The sequence below is a fragment of the Macaca fascicularis genome, chromosome X (genome assembly GCF_037993035.2).
Source record: "Macaca fascicularis isolate 582-1 chromosome X, T2T-MFA8v1.1".
NCBI classification, from domain to species: domain Eukaryota; kingdom Metazoa; phylum Chordata; class Mammalia; order Primates; family Cercopithecidae; genus Macaca; species Macaca fascicularis.
The window spans coordinates 48517278-48542668 of record NC_088395.1 but is presented as its reverse complement, the minus strand read 5'-3'; the positions used below and the strand labels follow the sequence as shown (position 1 = coordinate 48542668).

Sequence of the window (25391 nt, the reverse complement as noted above, 5' to 3'; positions counted from 1 at the left end):
AAGAGCTGTCACATTCCAAATCATTGTCCCCACCCCAGCTCCCAGGCCCTTGGTTGGTGAGACCCTTGATGGGCAGTCTCATGCTTCTGTCCAGGGGACTTTCCCACCGTTGCTCCCCTGCATGGAGACTAGTGGACTCTTCTATTCCCTGTCCATCACAGGGTTTACCGTGCACGCATCTTCCTCATTCCTCCACATCACCCAGAGGACTATTTCATCTGTGTCTCCTCCCCCATACTCCCAAATGGGCCGTCCCAGCCCTAGAACCCGAAAATTGTTCAGAGCGTGAAGGCCAAGATGCCCAACCACCTGCTGCAGAATCCTGCTCCAGGACTGAAGTGTTTAGTCTCCATCAAAATAAAAACTGGAGGCCAGGCACGGTGCCTCATGCCTATAATCCCAGCACTTTAGGAGGCCATGGTGGGAGGATCGCTTGAGCCCAGGAGTTCAAGGCTGCATTGAGCTATGATCATGCCACTGCACTCCAGCCTGGACAGAGCAAGACCCCATCTCTAGAAAAAACAAACCAACAACTGGAAACATCCTCCTCTAGAATGGTGGTCAGGAACATCTGTCTGCCTTGTTCCCTGATGTCTCTCCAGCACCTAGAACAGCGCTCAGCACGAGGATGCACTCATTAGGGTTTTGTTGAATAAATGACTCCTTTGATACAGCCATTCCACTTCTAAGAATCTTTCCTAAAGAAATATTCACATACATGCACAGAGCTGTGTACACAATAACGAGAGCAGCAAAAACTGGGGAACGTTTGCAAATGTTTATTAACTGTCAATGACTGATAGAGGGGAGTCGGATGAGGGGAGTACATGCTGAACAGGAAATGGAGTGAGGGGGGCTTGAGCAGGATGCATGGCAATGGAGAAAAGCAGATGGGAGATGCTTATAGTGGTACTTGGTGTGTGTGTGTGTGTGTGTGTGTGTGTGTGTGTGTGTGTGTGTGTCTGTGTGGTGTAAATGCAGAGGAGAAAATCAGAAATTATACACTCAGACCTGACCTCAGTAGTCACATCTGGGGAGAAAGGAGGGTAGTTCTGTTCTATGGAGAGAATACCTGACTATACTTGTTTTCTGAGGTGGGTGCATGGATACACAAACCGAAATATGCATTAAGTATGTCTTGCTCATCAATGAAAACGGTAATATCTAACAGGATGGCACACTGCAAGAAAATACAACGGAAACGCTAACATCGAACTCTTGGCACACTAAGAAAAATGATGCTCAACTTTTCACTGTTGTGAACACTTGCTTTGACTTGCTATACACCTGATGACGAGGGGTCCACAGCCATGCCCATGTTCGTGAAAGGTCACCACGTTCTGCTTCTCATTGTGGGCATGTGTCATATCCCTGAGGCTGAGGCAAGAAGAGAGAAGGAAAGTAAGTGGCAGTGAGTTCCCACCGTGTGACAACTCAATCTCAAGTCCTCCTGACCTGCAGACCCTGCACACTCTGATTCTGCCCTACCTCAGGACCTGCACACGCCTTCCACGGTTCCTCGAAGTGAACCATCTGCTCATGCCACAGTGACTTCCTCTCCTGGGTTATCAATTCCTAGGCTAGAGGAAGGTGTGGCCCGCGTATCAGGGCTGACCTGGGGTTTGGGAACCCACAGCATCCTGGGTAGGGAGCATCCCTGGATATACAGAGCAGGGAGTAGAAAGAGTATGGGAAATCGGCCGGGCGCGGTGGCTCGCCCCTGTAAACCCAGCACTTTGGGAGGCCAAGGCAGGTGGATCACGAGGTCAGGAGTTTGAGACCAGCCTGACCAATATCTCTACCAAAAATACAAAAATTACACTGGTGTGGTGGTGCGCACCTGTAATCCCAGCTACTCAGGAGGCTGAGGCAGGAGAATTGCTTGAACCTGAGAGGCACAAGTTGCAGTGAGCCAAGATTGCACCACTACACTCCAGCCTGGGCGACAGAGCAAGACTCCCTCTCAAAAAGAAAAAAAAAAATAGAAAGAAAAGAGCATGGGAAATCTCATCATTCAGCCTCAATGCTGTACCCTAGAAAATTATGAGAAGGGAATGATTTCGGGAACAAGAGACAAGATGGGACACCGGTACCGTAACAGAATAGCACATCTGCAGGGATGTGGGGGATGAGCTGAAGGTTCACTTACGGAGTTACTCGTCGTCTTCCTCAGGGTCGCTGATCTCTTCATAAATCACCGGCTGCTTTCTCTCACGCAGTCTGTGGGTCCAGGCATGTTTCCCCCTTTTGGGTCCTATGATGGAGAAGAGTTGGAAGATGAGGGTTGGGTAGGTTGGAGAGTGTTAGGCTTTGTTTTCTCAAAAGGAGATGCCTCCCCGCTCCCAAGTGCCCATGGGCCTTCTTTACCCAGGTTTTCACATTCTCTGGCTTAGAGAGGCTGAGATCTTAAAGCCACACCAGTACAGTGCAAATGCCAGTTAAAGTTTTAGCTTCTGGCTCCTTCCGTTGTGAGGTTTAGATTCCCAACCTCTTCACTTACAGGAACATTCAACCATACCTCCTTTCATGCTGCATGTATTTGCTAAGGGCACACAGGCATACCTTGTTTTATGGCACATCGTTTTTATAGTGCTTTGCATATGCTGCAATTTTTTGGGGGGAATTCTCACCAATTTTACACTTTTCCATTATTATTATATCTGTTATTGTGATCTGTCATCAGTGAACTTTGATATTATTACTGCAATTGTTTTGTTGTTCTTTAGTCTTTTAAAATAATTTTTGTTTTTTATTTTTGTGGTTCCACAGTAGGTGTATATTCTTATGGGGTACATGAGATGCTTTGACACAGGCATGCCATGCGTAATAATCACATCATGGAATATAGGGTCTCCATGCCCTCAAACATTTATCCTTGTGTTACAAAAAATCCATTTACACTCTTTTAGTTTTTTAAAAAATGTACGATTAAGTTATTATTGACTATAATCACCCTGTTCTATGTAATTGTTTTGGGGGTACCAGGAACTGCACCCATAGAAGATGAGAAACTTAATTGACCAATGTTGTGTGTGGTCTGACTGCTCCACGGATGAGCTCTTCCCTGCTTCTCTTCCTTTTCTTGGGCCTCCCTATTTCCTGAGACATAGCAATACTGAAATTAGGACAGTGAACAACCCTACAATGGCCGCTAAGTGTTCAAATGAAAGGAAGAGTCGCATGTCTCTCACTTTAAATCAGAAGCTAGAAATGGCTAAGCTGAGTGAGGAAGGCATGCGGAAAGCCAAGACAGGCTGAAAGCTCCGCCTCTTGCACCAAACAGCCAAGCCGTGAATGCAAAGGAAAAGTTCTTGAAGGAAATAATAATACTAATACTCCAGTGAACACAAGAATAAGAAAGCAAAACTGCGTTACTGCTGAAATAGAGAAAGTTTGAGTGGTCAGGATAGAAGATGAAAACAGCTGCAACACTCCCTTAAGCCAGAGTCTAATTCAGAGCAAGACCCAAACCCTCTTCAAGTCCATGAAAGCTGAGAGAGGTGAAGAAGCTGCAGGAGAAACGTGTGAAGCTAGAAGAGGGTGGTTTGTGAGGTTTAAGGAAAGAAGCCGTCTCCATAACATAAAAGTGCAAGGTGAAGCAGCAAACCCTGATGGAGAAGCTGCAGCAACTTACCCAGAAGATCTAGCTAAGATCACTAATGGAGGTGGCTACACTAAACAACAGATTTTCAATGTAGATAAAATAGCCTTCTATTGGAAGGAGATGCCATCTAGGACTTTCATAGCTAGAGTGGATTGACTCCAACTTTGAAAGAAGTTCCACTGTGGGTAAAATGCTATCCAATAGCATCACATACTACAGAGAAATCCTTCAAGAAAGGGAGAGCTAATTGATGTGGCAAATTTCATTGTTGTGTTATTTTAAGAAACTGCCACAGCCACTCCACCCTTCAGCAACCAACACTTTGATCAGCCAGCAGCCATCAACACTGTGGCAAGACCCTCCACCAGCAAAAAGAGTGTGACTCACTGAAGGCTCAGAAGATTGTTAGCATTTTTAACAATGAATTATTTTAAAATTAAGGTATGTACATTTTTAGACATAATGCTATTGCACACTTAGTAGACTGCAGTATAGTGTAAACATAATGTTTTTATGCACTGCAAAACCAAAAATAAAAAATGTGTGTGACTCACTTTATTGCAGTGGTCTGGAACCGAACCTGCAATATCTCTGAAGCACATCTATATTGGGTATCAGGCATTGAACTGAGTAAGATATGATTGCAGGTCATCACAGATAGAATTGATTGAGCACCTTTCATGTCATCAGGCCTTCTAGATTAAATGTAATGTTTCCAAACAACTTATGAACTGTGATTCTTTATTTCCATCTTATGGACTAGGAACCTGGCGCTGAGGAAATTTGGAAGACTTGCCCCAAGTCACATGGTTTTTGTATGGGTGACAACTCAAGTCTATGTCTCTGGAAGTCATGTCTAACATCTCATCTGGAGCTGGGCGAGCTCCTCAGCCCAGCCTGGACCCAGGCTTGTCTGGGATCCATGCCACACACCCAGTCCCCACACCTGAACATAGCCAGGGAAGCCAGAGGGGTCGTTCCCAAATTGTTTCCTCTTACCAGATCTCTTGTTAATCTTCTCAGAGGTACTTGGTTTCCTCGGGGGGCACAGCTGTTTCCCACCATTTCGTGGGCCAGATGCCTCTGCCACTTGCTTCAAATCATTTTCTTTCTCTGCTGGCTTCTTGGGCATGATCTTTATAATGTGAAGGTCACAGATAAACAGTATCAGTGACATTTCTATAGTGCTTTAGAGCTTACAAAGCGTCTTCACATGCATTACCTTAATCAATGTTCTCAACAACACTGGGAGAGTTACATAGCCCTATATTAGGAGAAACCTGGGAGGTTAGAAGGGAAAGGAATGGCCTAAATGAATGGGCTTTCCAGGGATAGAATGCTTATCTTCACAGTCTTTTAAGACTGACATTCTTGCAAACAGCAAAAATCTCCATGTAATTGAGAGCGTCATATACAGAAGATTTGGAGAAGAATAGCATTCTAAGAATTCACAAGGTCTACAAAAGGAAGAGCTTCTATAAAATACAAGGGATCCCATATAAGCTTGTAGACAGCTACTGGGAGAGTAAATGTAAAAACATAGAGGGGGGACAAAAAACTGCTGGGAAAGATAGTGTGGGGAGATGAATACAGGGAAGGGAGAGAGAAAGAAATGGTTTGCTGAAATTAATCTAGGCAGCAAAGAAAGCAGTACCAGATATGACATACCACCCCACAGAGGCACCAACATTGAATGTGGAAATAAGTAAGGTGGTACCCATACCAATTTTGGTTACATTGGGATGTGTCACTGACCAACAGTCTTAACCTACTTTTTTTTTCCTTTTTTTTTCTTTTGACACGGAGTCTTGCTCTGTTGCCAGGCTTGAGTGCAGTGGCACGATCTCGGGTCACTGTAACCTCTGCCTCCCGGGTTCAAACAATTCTCCTGCCTCAGCCTCCAGAGTATCTGGGACTACAGGCAGGCTCTAACACGCGCCGCTAAGTTTTCTATCTTTAGTAGAGACGAGGTTTCACCAAGTTGGACACGTTGGTCTTGATATCTTCACCTCGTGATCCACCCGCCTCAGCTTCTCAAAGTGCTGGGATTACAATTGTGAGCCACCGCACCCGGCCCTTAAGCTACTTTTTATTCAGCTTCCTCACTTACAAAATAGTCAACAACACATGTAAAATAGGCTAAGGGAAAGTGCTCTCTGAGCTTGTAAACACTGTTTAAATGCAGTAATAATAAAAAAACTAATACTTTTGATGATCCTCTTTGAATTTGGTCTCCACACTGGCAACCCAACTCCCAGATTCCTTTACCCTCTAAACCAGAGTTGAATCTGCACTTGTGGGATCACTCATTCAGGAGCCTCCGAGGGATCCCCTGGGCTGGGACTGGGGCTTCCTGGATGCCCCAGGTGCAGACAAGGCCCTCAAGGAGCTCACAGTAGGGAGGGGCCAACAGTCAAAGCAATTCCTAAGCCATGCAAGTGGCCCCAGTAACAGATCAGAGGCCAGCTGGTCCTTCCTGTTGTGAGAGTGGGTGTCTCAGCTGAAGCACCAGCAGGCTCTATGGGGTAAAGCCCTAGTGAGCAACATCTGAACTTCATAAAAAAATGCAAACGTTAATGAGCTTTAAATGGCTTGGAACTCTGAATTAGACTACCACTGCCACTGCGCCCCAGGAAATTCTTTAAAATCTCTGTACCCCGATAGCCTCATTTTATTATTATGTTGCTGATAACTAGGATCTAAAACATGAACTATGTATGATTCTTTACTTCCATTTCATGGACCAGGAATCTGAAACTCAGAGAACTTAGAACATTTGCGCCAAGTCACATGGCTTTTCTATGGACGACAACTGAAGTGTGTGACTCATTATCATCTGGAGATAATAACAGAAACAACATCATAGAGGTCTTCTTAAGGATTAAATAAATTAACCCATGTGAACTGTTTAAAATAGTATCTGGCATCACTATGAAAACAAAAGAAGTATCAAGGATCACAACTGTTAGTATTATCAAGCTGTCGGTGCTACATCAGGTGTTGTGATACACATGGGGAGAAGGAGGCAGTGAGGGCATTTTTTATATTCTCCCACTGTTACCAGTGTTTGCATCTGTGGAGGGACAAAGCTTCTCTGGTCCTTTAGATTTGAGAGATACTCACCTTTGGGAAGATTCCCTGGAGCCTGCCGGAAGTCATCTGAGGATGTTCAACTGAAAGAGAATACATCAGAATTTTTCTTTGTTGGTAAAGATTTCCAAACTAGAGAGACTTCTGTAGTATCAGGGTATGCTGCAGCAGAGGGTTATGAGTCCACTCATTGTTGAGGAGTTATTTGAAATTTGCTTCTGAATTATGTTTAGTAATGGTTACTGCATTTATCTGTGGCATCAGCTCAGAATTATCCATCTTATGGTTTATCAAATGGGAACTAAATCCCATCACAGTCTCATCTTATTTCATTACGTGTCTTTTACTTTTTCCCAAATAGTTAAATTGATTGTTTAGGAATCTGAACTGTATCCACTCAAGATGTGCAACAGCTGAAAATCTCTCTACACTTGAAATGGGTGAATCTTATGGTATGCCAATTAAGCTGTTAAATGTGTGACGAACCCATGGATGACTTAGTCCAGTGGCTCTGAAATATTTTCAGTATAAAGACACTCCTTTAATGTCAAAAACTTGGCAGATACTCAAGCACTGGATTTTCAGACCTCTTATAGTGATTGTGGGAGATGGTAGAATCTGGCCTGTTTAGTTGGGGAGTAATAGGTCTATTGGAGACAGTTTGGACATTTTGACCTCGTCTTATAACTGTGTTCTCAGAGCAGAAGAGCAGGTAAACACATATGTCCCCTTTATATTGCTGAAATGCACAAAGATCTCTACTCAAGAACCCGTCTGTTTTTCACCCTATATTATCTCTGCTCACTGAGAAGTGGGAAAGCTCTCTGTGTGTTGGATAAGGGATCACTCTTTCAAACCCTCTTCCAAGCTCAACACGGAGAACAGGGGTTGTTGCAGAATGTGAGGACTATTTGGTTTTGATAAAATACAGAGAAACAGCGATCTTTATTACATAATGTGTTCATCACCCTCTCTTAAGATACTTATTCAATACCCACATGCTGTTAATGAAACAAACTCTGGAAGTTTTTGGCGGATCTACAGTTTTAACATTTTCTTTTTTTCACCTTTAACATTTTCTTAAATGTCCTTTGATTCATTAACAGTGCTTAGGAAGAACAACACGTTCTTTAAAAAAGAAATATTTCAAACCCACAGAAAAGTATGGGGAATAAAATTGAGTCCAGTCGGGTCTCAACATTACCTCACAGTTATCTTAGATCTGATTTATTTATTCAGAATATTAGCAATAGTATAAACAGTCCAGGAGTGGTAGCTCATGCCTGTAATCCCAGCACTTTGGGAGGCTGAGGCAAGTGGATCACCTGAGGTCATGTAGTTTGAGGTCAGACCGGCCAACATGGTGAAACCCTGTCTCTACCAAAAATACAAAAATTAGCTGGATGTGGGGGTGGGTGCCTGTAATCCCAGCTACTTGGGAGGTTGAGGCAGCAGAATTGCTTGAACCTGAGAGGTGCAGGTTGCAGTGAGCTCAGATTTTGCTATTGCACTCCAGGCTGGGTGACAAGAGCGAAACTCAAAAACAAAACAAAACAAACAAACAAAAAAAACCCAAAAAACGCAAAACATACTATCAATAAGTCACAGCTGAAGCTGTCTGTGCAGCACTCACCAATCCATGCCCTCCCTCCCTCCTCCACTACAGCCAGTCACCTTAATTTGATGGCTTTTTATTCACATTCAGGTTTGTATACATTTACCATTTACTTATTATCCATAAAAATATATTTTCTTGTTTTGCATGTTTTAGAATTTTATATGATTGGCCTCTGTAATTAATTTTCTGCATGCAATTTCTTTTTTCACTCAGCCCTGATGTGTATGAGGGAACAAACGTCTGAGGATCTTTCCCAGGTCGCTGAGCTGAAAAGCAACTGGGCTTGAGGAGACCCTTTCCAGCCCCTTCCCATCTACTCACCCTGATTCCCGCGGTTTCTATCGTTATCAAAATCATTCCTGTGGAAGTCTGCAGCCCGTTTACTACACATGAAAGGTGGGAGGGTGACCTTGAAACCTAGAAAGAAGCAAAATGTTTATTCTTTAAGAGACAAGCTTAGGCCTGGCACGGTGGCTCATGTCTGTAGTACCAGCACTTTGGGAGGCTGAGGCTGGAGGATTGCTTGAGGCGAGGCACTCAACACGAGCCTGGGCAACATAGAGAGACCTCTATATCTACAAAATATAAAATAAAATTAGTTCCGCATGGTGGCACGTGCCTGTAGCCTCAGCTTTTCCACAGGCTGGGCAGGAGGATTGCTTGAGCTCAGGAGTTCAAGGCTGCAGTGAGCTATGATTGCACTACTGCACTCTAGCCTAGGTGACAGAGTGAGACTGACTCATAGAAAAAAAAAAAGAGAGAGAGAGAGAGAGAGAGACAAGCCAAGATACGGAAGGGAGGGTATGTGTGTTGGTTGAGGGGATGGAGGGATGCCACAGAGACAGCTGGGCTCATCAGAAAAGACGGTATGAGCAGGATACAGGTATGAGCTCCACTGTGGCCAGTCCCTGCCCTCAGCCCTGCAGGATACAGAAGAGCAGAACACCCAGAAGCTGCCTTGCGATTTTTCCCTACACAAAATGAAAATGTGGGGTACTTTCTGTAGCCTAAGAAGTAGCCAAAGCAGGAAAAGGGATGCTCATGTGTCCCCAGACTTCTGTGTACCTAGAACTTTCTGTTACCTAGTTTAGTCATGACCTCATAGTTTATCTTCATATACACATAGATGATTTTCTCTGAGGCTTTCATCTTTTCCCACTCTTTCTTAGAGAAGTACTGGGCAATATCATCGAAGGCCTGGAAAAAAAAAAAAGAAATTCTGGCGGTGACTCAGCTAGGCATGTCTGCCATTCAGCTGGAGCCACTTCCTGTGTGCTGGATCTAGGAAGTGGGGATGATAATCCGTCCTGGTTGATGCCATGGTTAACCGAGAGAACATGGGGACCTACCCTAGCTTCTCCCCTGTCACACAGTAGGGCTTTAATGCTGCTGGCTGACTCTCTTCCCACCTTCCAGAGTGGACTGAGAGTCACCAAATGAAGTGCAAGATCACAGACTTGTCTCCAGGGATGCTAGGTGATGACAGAGCGAGGGTGGGAGGCTCCCAAGGGTCCAGATCTCCCCCGAGACCCTGCTCCTTGTCCCTAGTACCTCTGTCCTCTCCCCCTCAGAAACCTACTCACCCCACACTGTCCCCTGGGCCACTACTCTGCCCCCTCCAGGTCGCCTCACCTTTTGTATCTTCTCTGATATTTGAGCATCATCCCTGGGTCTCCTTGCAAAGGTGTTGTCTCCGTTCATGGCACCGGGAGCAGTCTGATCTGCAAGAGAAACAGCCTGAGTCTTTCCAGCCACAGGACCTTTGGTGCTCCGGGCAGGGTGGTGTGTGCCTGTAGTCCCGGAGCCAAAGGAATGATTTGAGTGAGTTTTTTTTTTTTTTTTTTTTTTTTTGAGACAGGTTTTCGCTCTGTTGCTTAGGCGTGTTGCAGTGGCATGACCCTGGCTCACTGTAACCTCCACCTCCCAGGTTCAAGCGATCCACCTCCTGTGGCCTCCAAAGTGCTGGGATTACAAGCGTGAGCCACCGCGCTCCGCCCAAATTTCTTAAGTTACTACAGAGTTCCTAGGAAAAATACCATACCTGAAAAAGTTAGAAACGGACAGGAAGGAGTTGAGATGGCGACCTGCCTCATATAAACACATTATTAACGCTAGATAAGAAATGCACCACGGGGGAGGGGATGGGTAGGAAGAAGGGAAGGAGAAAATCAGCGCACGCTTACCCTGATTGTGGAAGAATCAAAAGAGCAAATCAGAGCATGCGCACTCTGAACTTAAAGTAGCCAATCCAAGGGGATGCTTTTGGCGGGAAAATCAGAGTCTCCGCCCCGCTTTTGAGAAGGTTCTTTCCCTGGAGCCTGGACTGATAGACGCCAAATCAGCTTCGCTTGTTCCGCCTACTGTCCTGACTTCTAATTGGCCAGATGGAGTTCACTAACTGCCCTGATTGGTCCATCATCCTTGGGCAGTGACATTGCAGAATATTGTTGCCTCCTCCATCCACACTTTGTGTGACAAAGTAGGTGGTCCTCAGGTGCCATCAGGAGATTTTGATATCTCTGAAGACCGTCCCTGGATCTTGCGTTAAACATCTGTATTTTAGTCTGAACCATGGGAAGAAAACAATAGTCGATTTGTGATTTTTCTACTTGAAAGACACAATGTTTTCCAAACTAGCACATTTGCGGAGGTTTGCTGTGCTTCGTCGTGACATTCATTCTTCAGTGGCTTCTACATCTGTTGGAACTAAAAAATCCGTCCAAGGCCCTCCAACCTCTGATTGCATTTTTGGAAGGGAATCTAAGTATGGTGCACACAATTACCATCCTTTACCTGTAGTCCTGGAGAGAGGAAAAGGTATTTACTTACGGGATGTGATTGTGGTATTGATTACGTCCGCCTTGGCCAATCCTCCCACCTCGTTCTCAGTACTATAGGCATGCGCCACCTTGCCCACGTTTTTTTTTTTTTTTTTTGTAGTTAAAACCGGGTTTCTCTATGTTGGCCAGGCTGGCTTCAATCTCCTGGGCTCAAGAGATCCTCCCGCCTCAGCCTGGGGTCTACAGGCATGCACCACCTTGCCCACGGTATTTTTTTTTTTTTCAGTAGAAACCGGTTTCGCTATGTTGCACAGACTGGCCTCAATCTCCTGGGCTCAAGCGATGCTTCTGCCTCGGCCTCAGGACTACAGGCGTGTGCCATTCTGCCCTGATAATTTTTTTAGGAGAGACAGGCTTTCGCTATGTTGACCAGGCTGATATTGACCTTCTGGGCTCAAGCAATCTTCCCACCTCAGGCTCGGAACTACAGGGGTGAGCCACCCTGCCCATGCTATTTTTTGTTGTCCTTGTTGTTAGTAGAAATGGGGTTTCACTATGTTGGCCAGGCTGGCCTTGACCTCCTGGGCTCAAGCAATCCTCCTGCCTCAGCCTCGGGACCACAGGCATACACCACCCAGCCCCTTCTAATATTTTTAATTTTTCTAGTAGAGACAGTTTTGCTATGTTGTCCAGGCTAGTCTCTACCTCCTGGGCTCAAGTAATCCTCCCCCCTCGGCCTCGGGACTACAGGCATGCACCACCCTGCCTTTTGCTATTTTTCCCAGGCTGGTCTTGACCTCCTGGGCTCACTCAATGATTCGAACCCGGGAAGGGGAGGTTGCATTGAGCTGAGATCCCACCACTGCACTCCAGCCTGGGCCACAGAGATAAACTGTTGAAAAGAAAAGGAAGGCAAGGGAGAAGGGATGGGAGAAGGGAAGGGAAGGGAAGGGAGAAGGGAAGGGAGAAGGGAAGGGAAGAGGGAAGGGAAGAAAGGGAAGGGAAGACGGAAGGGAAGATGGGAAGGGAAGAAGGGAAGAGAAGAAGGAAGGGAAGGGAAGGAAAGGGAAGGAAAGGGAAGAAGGAAGGGAAGAAGGAAGGGAGGGAGGAAGGAAGGAAGGAAAGAAAGAAAGAAAGAAAGAAAGAAAGAAAGAAAGACAGACAGACAAGAAAGACCAGCTGAATCTCTGTAACAATAGTAAGCTTTGTGGTATTTTAACTTACTCTTGTCCCATCTCATGATCCCAGCTTGGTTCTGTTTATTGTTGATGAAATACATACAGGAGTGGCCAGAACTGATAGATGGCTAATTGTTGATCATGAAAATGTCAGACCTGATATAGTCCTCCTTAGAAAGGCCCTTTCTGGGGGCTGACAATCTGTGTCTGCGCTGCTGTGGAATGATGACATAATGCTGACCATTAAGCCAGAAGAACATGGGTCCACATACGGTGGCAATCCACTAGGCTGCCAAGTGGCCATCGTAGCCCTTGAAGTTTTAGAAGAAAACCTTGCTGAAAATGCAGAAAAAAATAGGTATTATCTTGAGAAATGAACCCATGAAGCTGCCTTCTGATGTTGTAACTGCTGTAAGAAGAAAATAATTATTTTATTTATTTATTTACTTAAGTCACAGGTTCACTGTGGTTGCCCAGGCTGGATTGCAATGGCGTGATCTTGGCTCACTGCAGCCTCTGCCTCCTGGGTTCAAGTGATTCGCCTGCCTCAGCCTCCTAAGTAGCTAGGATTACAGGCACGCACCACTATGCCTGGCTAACTTTTGTATTTTTTAGTAGAGACAGAGTTTCACCATGTTGGCCAGGCCGGTCTCAAACTCCTGACCTCAGCTGATCCACCCACCTTAGCCTCCCAAAGTGTTGGGATTACAGGTGTGAGCCACTGAGCCCAGCGAGGAAAAGAATTATTAAACGCTATTGTTATTAAAGAAACCAAAGATTGTGATACTTGGAAAGTGTGTCTAGACTTCAAGATAATGGACTTCTGGCCAAACCAACCCATGGCGACATCATCAGATTTCGCCTCCGCTGGTGGTCAAGGAGAATGAGATTCCAGGGTCCATCGTTATCATTAACAACACCATCTTGTTGTTCTGAGGGTAGCAGCTGTTTTCAGTGGTCGCTGGGAGCCGGCTGGAGAGACAGGTGGTCCTGTAAAAGCTCTGCTCTTAATGTGGGCACATCCCACTCCCATGTGTCTTCAAAACCTTTTTGTGGAATATGTGTTTTTTGCAGTTGATACATACTAGAACAACATTTATGAACTGGCCCTTTGCTTTGTAACGTAAGTAAGAGAACTTAATGGCATTTATATTCAGTGAATGTTTTGATGTGCATGTGTACTTTCTAAGGTGAAACACATCTATGTATATAGATAGCCTTTAAATCACATCCTTCAGTATAATTTATGTATGTTTTTATAATTTCCATGCTAGTATAAATGTTTTGTATTTGAAAATGTTATATCTGGGGTATTACATAAATGGCTTCACCTTATAAATTCAAATCATTGTTATCATTGAATTTTAGGAAGGATGAATAGTTAAGCATATATAAAATACCAATATTAAGTAAACCTGATGTTGGCTAACACCAGGATGTATTCTATGGATGTCATCATTTTCAATTAAGAATTAGTGTTTAACATTCCTGAATTGCTTTGAGTGCTTGATTAAAATTTGTAGAAAAATGTGTATTTATTTTTTATTCTTTTATTTTTTATTTTTGAGACCGAGTCTTCTTTGTCACCCAGGCTGGAGTGCAGTGGCGCGATCTCGGCTCACTGCAGGCTCCACCTCTGGGGTTCATGCCATTCTCCTGCCTCAGCCTCCCAAGTAGTTGGGACTACAGACGCCTGCCACCGCACCTGGCTAATTTTTTGTATTTTTAGTAGAGACGGAGTTTCACCGTGGTCTCGATCTCCTGACCTCGTGATCCACCCGCCTCGGCCTCCCAAAGTGCTGGGATTACAGGCATGAGCCATCGCGCCAGGCCGAAAAACGTTTATTTTTAGTATTTCTTTAAATTTTAAATAAAGCTTATATTTCAGAAAAAAAAAAAAATACAGAACACGGCCAGGTGCGGTGGCTCATGCCTGTAATCCCAGCACTTTGGGAGGCTGAGGTGGGTGGATCATTGAGGTCAGGAGTTTGAGACCACCCTGGCTAACATGGAGAAACCCCATCTCTACTAAAAATACAAAACTTACCAGGCATGGTGGCACGCACCTGTAATCCCAGCTACATGGGAGGCTGAGACAGCAGAATCGTTTGAACCTGGGAGGCAGAGGTTGCAGTGAGCTGAGATCGTGTCACTGCACTCCAGCCTAGGTGACAGAGTGAAAATCCCTCTCTGGAAAAAAAAAAAAGTTACAGAACATTTCCATCACCACAATGCTATCCCTTGTGCTACTCATTTTTACTAATACCCACTCTCCTCCCATCCACCATCCCTAACCCCTGGCAACTACTAATCTGTTTTTCATTTCTATAATTTTGTCTTTTCTATGATGCTGTACAAATGAAATCTTACAGTATGTAATGTTTTAGGGGCTTATTTCACTCAGCATAATTCCATGATGATTCATCCAAGATATTAATATTTTTGTATCAATAGTTCATTGTTGTTGTTTTTGTTGTCGGGACGGAGTCTCAGTCTGTTGCCCAGGCTGGAGTGCAGTGGCGTGATATCGGTTCACTGCAACCTCTGCCTCCCAGGTTCAAACGATTCTGCTGGTTCAAGCAATTTTACTGCCTCAGCCTCCTGAGTAGCTGTGACTACAGGCGCGCGCCAGCACGGCCGGGTAATTTTTTTTTTTTTAGACGGAGTCTCCCTCTGTCGCCCAGGCTGGAGTGCAGTGGCGCCATCTCTGCTCACTGCAAGTTCTGCCTCCCAGGTTCACACCATTCTCCTGCCTCAGCCTTCCGAGTAGCTGGGACTACAGGCGCCCGCCACCACCCCCGGCTAATTTTTTGTATTTTTAGTAGAGATGGGGTTTCACTGTGTTAGCCAGGATGGACTCGATCTCTTGACCTCGCGATCCGCCCGCCTCAGCCTCCCAAAGTGCTGGGATTGCATGCATGAGCCACTGCGCCCGGCCAGTTGTTCATTTTTATTATTGAGTAGTATTCCATGGTATGGAAGTACCACAGTTCAACCATTCGCTTATTGTAGGACATATTGATTATATCCAGCTTTTGACTATTACAAGTAAAACTGCTATGAACAATTATGTACAAGTTTCTGGATGGGCATACGTTTTAACTTCTCTGAAGTGTAATTGTTGAATTGTATGGTCATTGCATGTTTAGTTTTATAAGAAACTGCCAAACTGCTTTCCAGAGTGGCTGTAAGATTTTACCTTCCCAGAAGCATTTTACTAGATGTCCAGTTTCTCTGCATCCTTGTCACCATTTGGTGTTGCCACTATGTCTTTTATTTTAGCTATTGTAATAAAGTGTGTCGTGATACCTCATTGTGGTCTTAATTTGCATCTAATGAAGCGAATGAGTGTGGAATATCTTTTCATGTGCTTATTTGCTTATTTCCTCTTCAGTGAAATGTATGTTAATATCTTTTCATAATTTTCTAATCATATTATTTGTTTTTTTTACCATTGAGTTATTATTATTATTATTATTATTTTTTTTTTAGGCAGAGTCTTGCTCTGTTACCCAGGTTGGAGTGCAGTGGCATGATCTTGGCTCATTTCAACCTCTGCCTTCCAGATTCAAGCGATTCTCGTGCTTCAGCCTCCTGTGTAGCTGGGATTACAGGCGTGCATCATTATGCCTGTCTAATTTTTGTATTTTTAGTAGAGATGGTTTTTTGCCATGTTGCCCAGGCTGGTCTCAAACTCCTGGCCTCAAGGGATCTGCCTTCCATCCATCTCGACCTTTCAAAGTGCTGGGATACACCCGGCCTACCGTTGAGTTTTGAGAGTACTATACGTATCCATTATATATTCTGGATGTGAGTCCTTTCTTGAATATGTGGTTTGCAAACATTTTCTCCCAGTCCATATGTTGTTTTTTCATCCTTTTAACAGGGTTTCTTGCAGAGCAAAAGTTTTAAATTGGATGAAATCTAATTTACTTTTTTCCCTTATGGTTTATGCTTTTTGAACTGTTCACTATGCCCTAGATCTCAGACGTTTCTCCTATGTTTTCTTGTAAAAGTTTTTTTTTAGTTTTCTATTTCAGATTTAAATATATGATCCACTTGAGTTACTTTTTTGTATAAAGTTATGAAGACTAGGTCTTTTTTTTTTTTTTTTTTGGCCTATGGCTATGCAACTGCTCCAGCACCATTTGTTAAGCAGATGATCCTTCCTTCTTTTTGTCTCTTTGTGAAAAATCAGCGTGGGGCTCTTTCTAGGTTCTCTATTTTGTTCCAGTGATCTATGTGTCTATTCTTCTCCCAATACTACACAGTCTTAATTCCTGTGGCTATATAAGAAGTATTGAAATATGGTACAGCCATTCCTCCCACCTTATTCTTCTTTTTCAAAAATGGTCTTAGCTATATAAATATTTTTTGAGATGGAGTCTCACTTGTGTCACCCAAGCTGGAGCTCAGTGGGGTGATCTCGGCTCACTGCAACCTTCACCTCCGTGTTCAAGCAATTCTCCTGTCTCAGCTTCCCAAATAGCTGGGATTACAGGTGCATGCCACCACACCCGGCTGATTTTTGTATTTTTAGTAGAGACGGGGTATCGCCATGTTGGCAAAGCTAGTCTTGAACTCCTGACTTCGAGCGATCCGCCCGTCTCAGCCTCCCAAAGTGCTGGGATTACAGGCATGAGCCACCGTGCCCAGCGTTGTCTTAGCTATTGGCAATTTGTTACAGCAGCAATAAAAAATGAACACATATAGAAACAGATTAATCAGTGAAAAAAATAGAAAGTCAAGAAACAGACTGATTTATGTACAAACTTCAGCATGCATTTCCAAACAGTGGCCTAAAGATGGGTTGTATAATAAATGATTGCTTGACAAGTGTCTATGCATTTGAAAAAAAAAAGATTAAATCCTTACTTTGAACCACATAAAACAATAAATGCCAAAAATTCAGAGACTTAAATGTGAAAACGTGAAGTCATAAAGAATTAGATGAAAATTTAGGAAAATATTACAGTGTAAGACATCTTGAGTTGGCATAGGCACTTCCTGACATTACACCAAAGCTATGAACAATGCATCTGACATACTTAAAGATGTAAAAATTAAAGTATCATCTAGGTCAAAAGACACCATAAACAACTGTTTAAACAGGCAAATTTTGGAGAAAATGGTGAAGCATCAGCAGTAAAAGTAATCATCTCTAATATACAAAAAAGCTTTTGCATATCAGTAAGAGAAACTGGAACAGCCCAATGAAAAAATATGTTCAGGCACCGCACTACTTCACTGTATAGTAGAAAAGGATTACGAAATAGAAAGTATGAAAGTAAAATAATAAAGGAAATGGAGAATAGATCCCAGAAGTTTCACGGTTCATCCAATAGAAGTTCCAGACATACAGAATAGAAAGACTGGGCCGGGCGCAATGGCTCACACCTGTAATCCCAGCTCTTTGGGAGGCCAAGGCAGGCAGATCACCTGAAGTAAGGAGTTCGAGACCAGCCTGTCAAACATGGCAAAACCCTGTCTCTACTGAAAATACAAAAATTAGCCTGGTGTGATTGTGGGCGCCTGAAATCCCAGCTACTTGGGAGGCTGAGGCAGGAGAATCAGTTGAACCCGAGAAGCGGAGGTTGCAGTGAGCTGAGGTCTTGCCACTGCACTCCACCCTGGGTGACAGAGCAAAACTACGTCACAAAAGTGAAAGAAAAAAAAAAAGAAAAGAAAAGAAGACTGTAAAGACTAGAGAGAAGGCAGTACTTGAAAAAATAATGTTCTAGAATTTTCTGAACTGAGCAAAGACATGAATCTTCAAACTGAAAAGAGCCACCTAGCTCTGAGTCTGATTAACGCATGTGCACACACACCTGTGCGCATGCACACACACACCCCCTAGGAATAAAATTTCTAAGATAAAGATAAAATCCTGAAAGGTCCCAGAGAGAAAGAGAGAAGAGAGAATTTAATGGAGAAGTTTTTCAAGGAGCTGATTAAAAATAACTTTGGGCCAGGCGCAGTGGCTCATGCATATAGTCCCAGCATTTGGGAGGCTGAGATGGGAGGATTGCTTGAGCTCCGGAGTTTGAGACCAGCCTAACAAACAAGGCGAAACCCATCTCTACAAAAAATACAACAATTAGCCAGGTGTGTTGCCATGTGCCTGTAGTCCCAGCTACTTGGGAGACTGAGGCAAGAGAATAGCTTGAGTCCAGGAGATGGAGATTGCTGTGAGCTGAGATTGTGCCATTGCATTCCAGCCTGGGTGACAGAGCCAGACACTGTCTCCAACAAAACAAAACAAAACAAAACAAAAACAAACAAAAAAAGATGTACCTGGATATCTATATACCAGGTTAATCCAGAATGAGGTAAAAAAAAAATTTTAGAAAATTAATGAGACATATACCCTTCAGAAATAATTATTGGTGTACAGTCCTATGAGAAGAGAAAACTAAATTTAGGAGGAAGGAGGTGGTTTCAATAAGCAATGGTGAGGAGAAAAATAGTAAAATGTATTGAAAAGTGTAAACTTCAGATTGTAAACATAAAAAATTATAGTCTTAACTAAAATTCCTGGTATTATAAACATGGAAGATGGGAGGAGGGACAGGAAAGAAAAGAGAAGTTCTTTTGGTGTTCAAGGAATGGATACAGATGCTAATGAATGATAGAATGGTTAAAAGCACTAGCATTTCATTTGGTTTTATTTTAGACAGAGCCTCACTCTGTTGCCCAGGCTACAGTTCCATAGCACAATCATGGCTCACTGTAGCCCCAGCCTCCTCAGCTCAAGTGATCCCCCTGTCTCAGCCTTCCATGTAGCTGGGACTACAGGCATGCACCACCAAGCCTGGCTAATTAAATTTTCTTTTTTTGGTAGGTATTTTCTTTTTCTTGCTATGTTGCCCAGGCTGATCTTGAACTCTTGTCTTCAAGCAATCCTCCCACCTCTGCCTCCCAAAGGGGTGGGATTACAAGAGTGAGTCACTGTGCCCAGTTAACGCTAGTATTTTAGAGTACAGACTCTGGAACCAGACAGCTTGGGTTCAGTTTCTGGCTTCTCGACTTAGTAAGCTGTGTGACCTTGTGTAAGTCATATAACCTTTCTGTGTCTCAGACTACTCAAGAGTGAACTGGGGATAACCACATTATCTAACTCATTTGATTGCTATGATTAAATGGGGAAATACATGTAAAAAATTTAGAATAGTGCCTGTCATGTGGTTAAGTGGTATATATATTTTAGTTGTTGTCAGTAATGACTTCACATTACTTTCAAAATGTACAAGCATATCTGGTTCCAGAAGAAGATGGTGAACCAGCAATAGCTGCTGGCTTCCTTCCCAAACCCAACCCTGCAGATGCCACAGAAGAGGTGGGAAGTGGTTGGAGTTCAGAACAGTTCCCAGTAACAAAACCCTTGATGTTTGGCCCCACTGAAGGATGAGATAGCTTAGAGTGGGAAAAGGTCAGAGGCCACAGATGGAGGATCAGCCCAGGTGGAACTTTCTAAGTTGCATTCTTTATTCTCCTTGTTTTCTGGAAGGCTTATTACCTGTTCTGCGAACATATAGAGCAGACACTTGGCAGGGCTGGCCCAGTGCTAGCCCAAAGTGGCGTGATAACATTAAGGAATGGGGGCTTGGAAAGCTCCTAGAAAAAGTGCAGACTCATCAAAGCTGGCCAGTAACTGAGCATTCCTTTCCTACCTCTCCCTCTGCCCTCTGAGCTAGGCAACTACAACCAATATCATTCACCCGTAGACTCCCTTCACATTGTAAGGCAGAAATTCTGTAAGCTTCTGTAGGGGCTCATAGGCTAGAAATTGAAAAGAAGAATTGTCTCAGCTCAGCTCTAGAGGCTCTCTACTCTAAGTCCTATCAATCCAGAAACCCTGAAACTCACGTGGAATGTCTGGACTTACACATCTTCCCAATAACAAAGAGTTATATAGAAAAACTATCGGATAGGTCGGGCGTGGTGGCTCACACCTGTAATCCAGCAGTTTGGAAGGCCAAGGCGGGAGGATCACTTGAAGTCAGCAGTTTAAGACCAGCCTGGCCAACATGGCAAACCCCATCTCTACTAAAAATACAAAATTAGGTGAGTGTGGTGGTGCACACCTGCAACCCCAGCTACTCAGGAGGCTGGGGTAGGAGAATCACTTAAACCTGGGAGACAGTGGTTGCAGTGAGCTGAGAACACACCATTGTACTCCAGCCTGAGCAACAAGAGTGAAACTCCTTCTAAAAATAAATTTTAAAAAAGCTCAGGCGAGGTGGTTAACGCCTGTAATCCCAGCACTTTGGGAGGCTGAGGCGGGCGGCTTACTTGACGTCAGGAGTTCGAGACCAGCCTGCCAACATGGTGAAACCCTGTCTCTACTAAAAATACCAAAATTAGCCGGGCATAGTGTCACACGCCTGTGGTCCCAGCAACTCAAGAGGCTGAGGCAGAAGAATTGCTTGGACTCGGGAGGCACAGGTTCATTGAGCCAGGATCGTGCCACTGCACTCCAGCCTGGGCGAAAAAGCAAGACTCCATCTTACATAAATAAATAAATAAATAAATAAATAACCTGTTGTATAGCTTGGATATGAAACATTAAGTGCCCAAATAAATAATGCAGTGGAATAGGTTGGATATTAAAATGGATATAGTTGAAAAAGCAATGACTGAGCTGAGGAAATGCATCTAAGAAATTCATAAAAGTAAATGGTAATGGTAGAGATGAAGTAAATGATAGAAAAGTTAATTAATAGTGAGGATTGAAGAACAAATGTCAAAACACATCTAATAGTAGCCTTATAAGAAGAGAATATAGTCATTAAAAAGGAGAGTATACTTAAATGAGTAATGAATGAGAAGTTCTCAGATTTAGAAAAATGACTTAAGATTTAAAGGTATTATAGTGCACACACACACACACACACACGGGAACAGTGAAATGTACAACTGTGAAAGGCAAAAAATATTTTAAAAATTATCAGAGAGAAATAATAGCAGGTTACTTACACAGGAAAAATAATTAAACTGACATGGGATCTCTCAAACACCACACTGGAGGTAAGGATGCAATGGTGTAATAACTCCAAAGTGTTGAAAGAAAAGGATTTTTTTTTTGAGACAGAATCTTGCTTTGTCACTTAGGCTAGAGTGCAGTGGCATGATCTGGACTCAATGCAACCTCCGCCTCCTGGGTTCAAGAGATTGTCCTGCCTCAGCCTCCCGAGTACCTGGGGCTACAGGCACATACCACCACACCCGGCTAATTTTTGTATTTTACTTAGTAGAGATGGGGTTTCACCATGTTGGCCAAGCTGGTCTCAAACTCCTGACCTCAGGTGATCTGCCCACCTCAGTCTCTCAAAGTGCTGGGATTACAGGCGTAAGCCACTGCAAAAGAAAGGAATTTTTATATCGGATGGAGGAAAGACAACGTCAGGCACATAAGACTTCAGGAAATTGAAGACAGGGAAACGTTAAAACAAACAAGTATTTATTACACCTATTAAAGACTGTAAGGAAGGGCCAGATGCAGTGGCTTATGCCTGTAATCCCAGCACTTTGGGAGCCCAAGGCAAGAGGACTGGTTGAGACCAGGAGTTCAAGACCAGCCTGGGCAACATGGCGAGACCCTATCTCTGCAAAAAATACAAAAATTGGCCCGGCGTGGTGGCTCATGCCTGTAATCCTGGCCCTTTGGTAGGCGGAGGCTAGTGGATCACCTGAGGTCAGGAGTTTGAGACCAGCCTGGCCAACATGGCGAAACCCCATCTCTACCAAAAGTACAAACATTAGCTGGGTGTGGTGCCACATGCCTGTAATCCCAGCCACTCAGGAGGCTGGGGCAGAAGAATCACTTGAACCCGGGAGGCAGGGGTTGCAGTGAGCCAATATCACGCCACTGTACTCCAGCCTGGGCGACAAGAGCAAGAATCCGTCAAAAAAAAAAAAAAAAAAAAAAAAAAAAAAGCTGGATTTGGTGGTGCGTACCTGTAGTCCCAGCTACTGGGGAGGCTGGAGCAGGAAGATTGCTTGGGATCTGGAGTTTGAGGCTGCAGTGAGCTAGGATTGGTGAGCTAGGATTGGGTTACTGCACTCCAGCCTGAGTGACAGAGTGAGACTTTGTCTCTGAAAATAAAAAAAAGATCGTAAGGACGATTTTACTCAGAGCGGGGACTACTGTGCTAGGTACAGGGACCACTGCAATGGGGTCTTGCAGTGGGAGAGCGATATTAGGATCGACTTCAACTCCACCAAGGACAAGTGGGGATTTGTAGTCAGGGAGTAGGAGCGGGGTGTCAGAAGATGGGAAATTACTTGGAGGAAACCTCAGGGGCAGGGGGATTCTGGCTAAACGGACTTGACACGATTTTTGCTGAAACAGGCTAAATGGGCAGAGTCCCTGGATGAAGGACAGAGTCTGAGGTTGGGACCTAGTCAGAAACAGGACTCAGAGGAGCCTGACTCAAGTTTGGTCAAAGGATAGTGTCTGGTCTCAAAGCATAAGCATAAAGTCAACAGCAGTATAATGAATGGATTACAAAGGAGAATTTTTGTGCATTGCTAAGCAGGACTCGATTTACAATCATTGTAAAAGTTGATTATGTGAAGTGAGTCGTTCTTAGTTTTTTTAAAGTTCTTATTTGCAGAGGAAGCCTTCAGCTACTACACTTCAGAGAGAATTGGTTGTAACATGTTTCTTTTCGTTTTGTTTTGTTTTGAGTCGGAGTCTTGCTATGTTGCAGTGGCGAAATCTCCGCTCACTGCATCCTCCGCCTCTCAGGTTCACGCCATTCTTCTGCCTCAGCCTCCCGAATAGCTGGAACTACAGGCGCCAGCCACCACGCCCGGCTAATTTTTTGTATTTTTAGTAGAGGCAGGGCTTCACTGTGTTAGGATGGTGTCGATCTCCTGACCTCGTGATGCACCCTCCTCGGCCCCCAAAGTGCTGGGATTACAGGCGTGAGCCACCGCGCCCGGCCGTAACATGTTTCTTATCAGACTTCAAGTCTGTGTTGATGTTGATGCCAGAGAGGTAAAATAAGGCATGTCTGACCCCCACTTCCTGTCATGGCCTGAAACCGTCTCTCAGGTTAAATTTTAAAAGAGCCCTGACTAAGGAGGAAGTGCATTCAGATGGTTGGGGGCAGACGGCTTAGGATTTTATTTTTGATTTACAAGTCCTATGAAATAAAACTGCATAAATTTTAAGGAACAAGTCTTGTGCCTGATGTATGGACCACACAAAAAGTTCACGAAACTGTCCAATGCCGTAACCAGAGACATTTGAACGACAAATCAGGGTGAGAAGATGATGTTTCCACACTGTAGACAGCTTTTCCCAAGATGTCAGAATAAGTCTTCATATCATAATGAAACCCTTACCCCCTGAATGTCTACATTTTTCACTTGACAGAACCTGATCCCCAAATCCTTTACGTCACCTAGTGATCACCTAGTGGTCCCTTTTATAGAGTTGGCACTCTGCTTTCATTCAACCCACTCCTAAAATGCTACTCAAAGACTACAGGAGGCCTCATTCACTTCCTCCATAGTCTTTCCATTTGTTTAGCTGGTGGCCTCTAGGCTTGGGATCTTGGTTCAAAACCATTGTACAAACTAAATTTATTATACTATTGCTAATTATAGCTGGGTGTGGTGGCTCATGCCTGTAATCCCAGCACTTTGGAATGCCAAGGCAGGCAGATCACTTGAGGTCAGGAGTTTGAGACCAGCCTGGCCAACATGTTGAAACCCCGTCTCTACTAAAAAGACAAAAATTAGCAGGGTGTGGTGGTGGGCACCAGTAATCCCCACTACTCGGGAGGCTGAGGCACAAGAATCACTTGAACCTGGGAGGTGGAGTTTGCAGTGAGCAACCTTGCTCACTGCACTGGCTGGATCGCACCACTGCACTCCAGCCTGGGCGACAGAGTGAGACTCTGTCTCAGAAAACCAAAACCAAAACCAAAACCTAATAAATGCAGTTAAGAAACTATTTTAAAACACAAAATCCCCGTTTTTTCAGATTGATTATTTAAAAGATGAAGAAAAGCAGATCAACATGTTGAGAAAACCTATGTCAATCCTAGAGGAGCAGACTTGTCCTGCTTTCAGTGCACCCTTGACACTAATGTTCGATTTTTAGAAAAACTGATAATTTCTTTTCAATCCCAACCAATCTGATCACATATAAGACTCCCTTCCCAAGGCTCATCCTTCATAAACCCTTAGCAACTTGCCTAGACATTCCATCATTTTTTTTTACCCCTAGTCTTAGTCCTATAGTTTTTCATTTTTATATTGGACTCCAATCCAAGAACTAACCAACCCCGACCCTGTTTAACTTCTGAAATCAGACAAGGTTTGGCAAATTCAGGTGGTAGAGCCATAGACGTTTTTTGTTTTTTGTTTTTTTTGTTTTTTTTTGAGACGTAGTCTCATTCTGTTGTCAGGCTGGAGTGCAGTGGCGCGATCTCAGCTCACTGCAACCTCCACCTCCTGGGTTCAAGCAATTCTCCTGCCTCAGCCTCCCAAATAGTTGGGACTACAGGCGTTAGCCACCACACCCAGCTAATTTTGGTATTTTTAGTAGAGTCAGATTTTCATCATGTTGGTCAGGATGGTCTCAATCTCTTGACATCATGATCTGCCCACCTCTGCCCCTCAAAGTGCTGAGATTACAGGCCTGAGCCATCACTCCCGGCCTAGACTATTTTTAATATAAGGCAACCAATCATTTTATTTTAGGATAAAAATGTATTTATCACTCAGATCACACAAAATTTTGCCATATAAAAATTATTTTTTGTACATTTTGTATACAGAATTACATATACTAAGAACCTTTAATTTTTAGTAACCTTAATTTCTTTTCTTTTCTTTTTTTTTGAGACAGAGTCTTGCTGTGTTGCCCAGGCTGGAGTGCATTGGTGTAATCTCAGCTCACTGTAACCTCCACCTCCTGGGTTCCAATGATTCTCCTGCCTCAGGCTCCTGAGTAGCTGGGATTACAGGCACGGGCCACCACGCCTGGCTAATTTTTTTACTTTTAGTACAGACGGAATTTCACCACGTTGGCCAAGCTGGTCGCGAACTCCTGACCTCGTGATCCACCCGCCTCAGCCTCCCAAAGTGCTGGGATTACAGGCTTC

General features: G+C 43.9%; 1 protein-coding gene and 1 pseudogene across 2 annotated transcripts; one reads left to right on the top strand and one right to left on the bottom strand.

The window, feature by feature from the left end:
• Positions 1–815: 815 nt before the first annotated feature.
• On the bottom strand, positions 816–10013 carry LOC102123260 (protein SSX4-like). 2 transcript variants are annotated; one of them, XM_045383233.2, is made up of 8 exons: positions 9945–10013; positions 9395–9509; positions 8634–8729; positions 6728–6777; positions 4604–4739; positions 3022–3099; positions 2150–2254; positions 816–1377 (listed from the first exon to the last, which is right to left on the bottom strand). In XM_045383233.2, the coding sequence occupies exons 1-7, from the start codon at positions 10011–10013 to the stop codon at positions 2154–2156; spliced, it is 645 nt and encodes a 214-aa protein (XP_045239168.2). In that variant the 3' UTR covers positions 816–1377; positions 2150–2153. The 2 variants fall into 2 exon arrangements, with proteins under 2 accessions (XP_045239168.2, XP_073885294.1); XM_074029193.1 differs by lacking the exons at positions 816–1377; positions 2150–2254; positions 3022–3099 and adding an exon at positions 4160–4206.
• Positions 10014–10933: 920 nt separating this feature from the next.
• Positions 10934–13206, top strand: LOC102122022 (ornithine aminotransferase, mitochondrial-like; annotated as a pseudogene).
• Positions 13207–25391: the final 12185 nt, after the last annotated feature.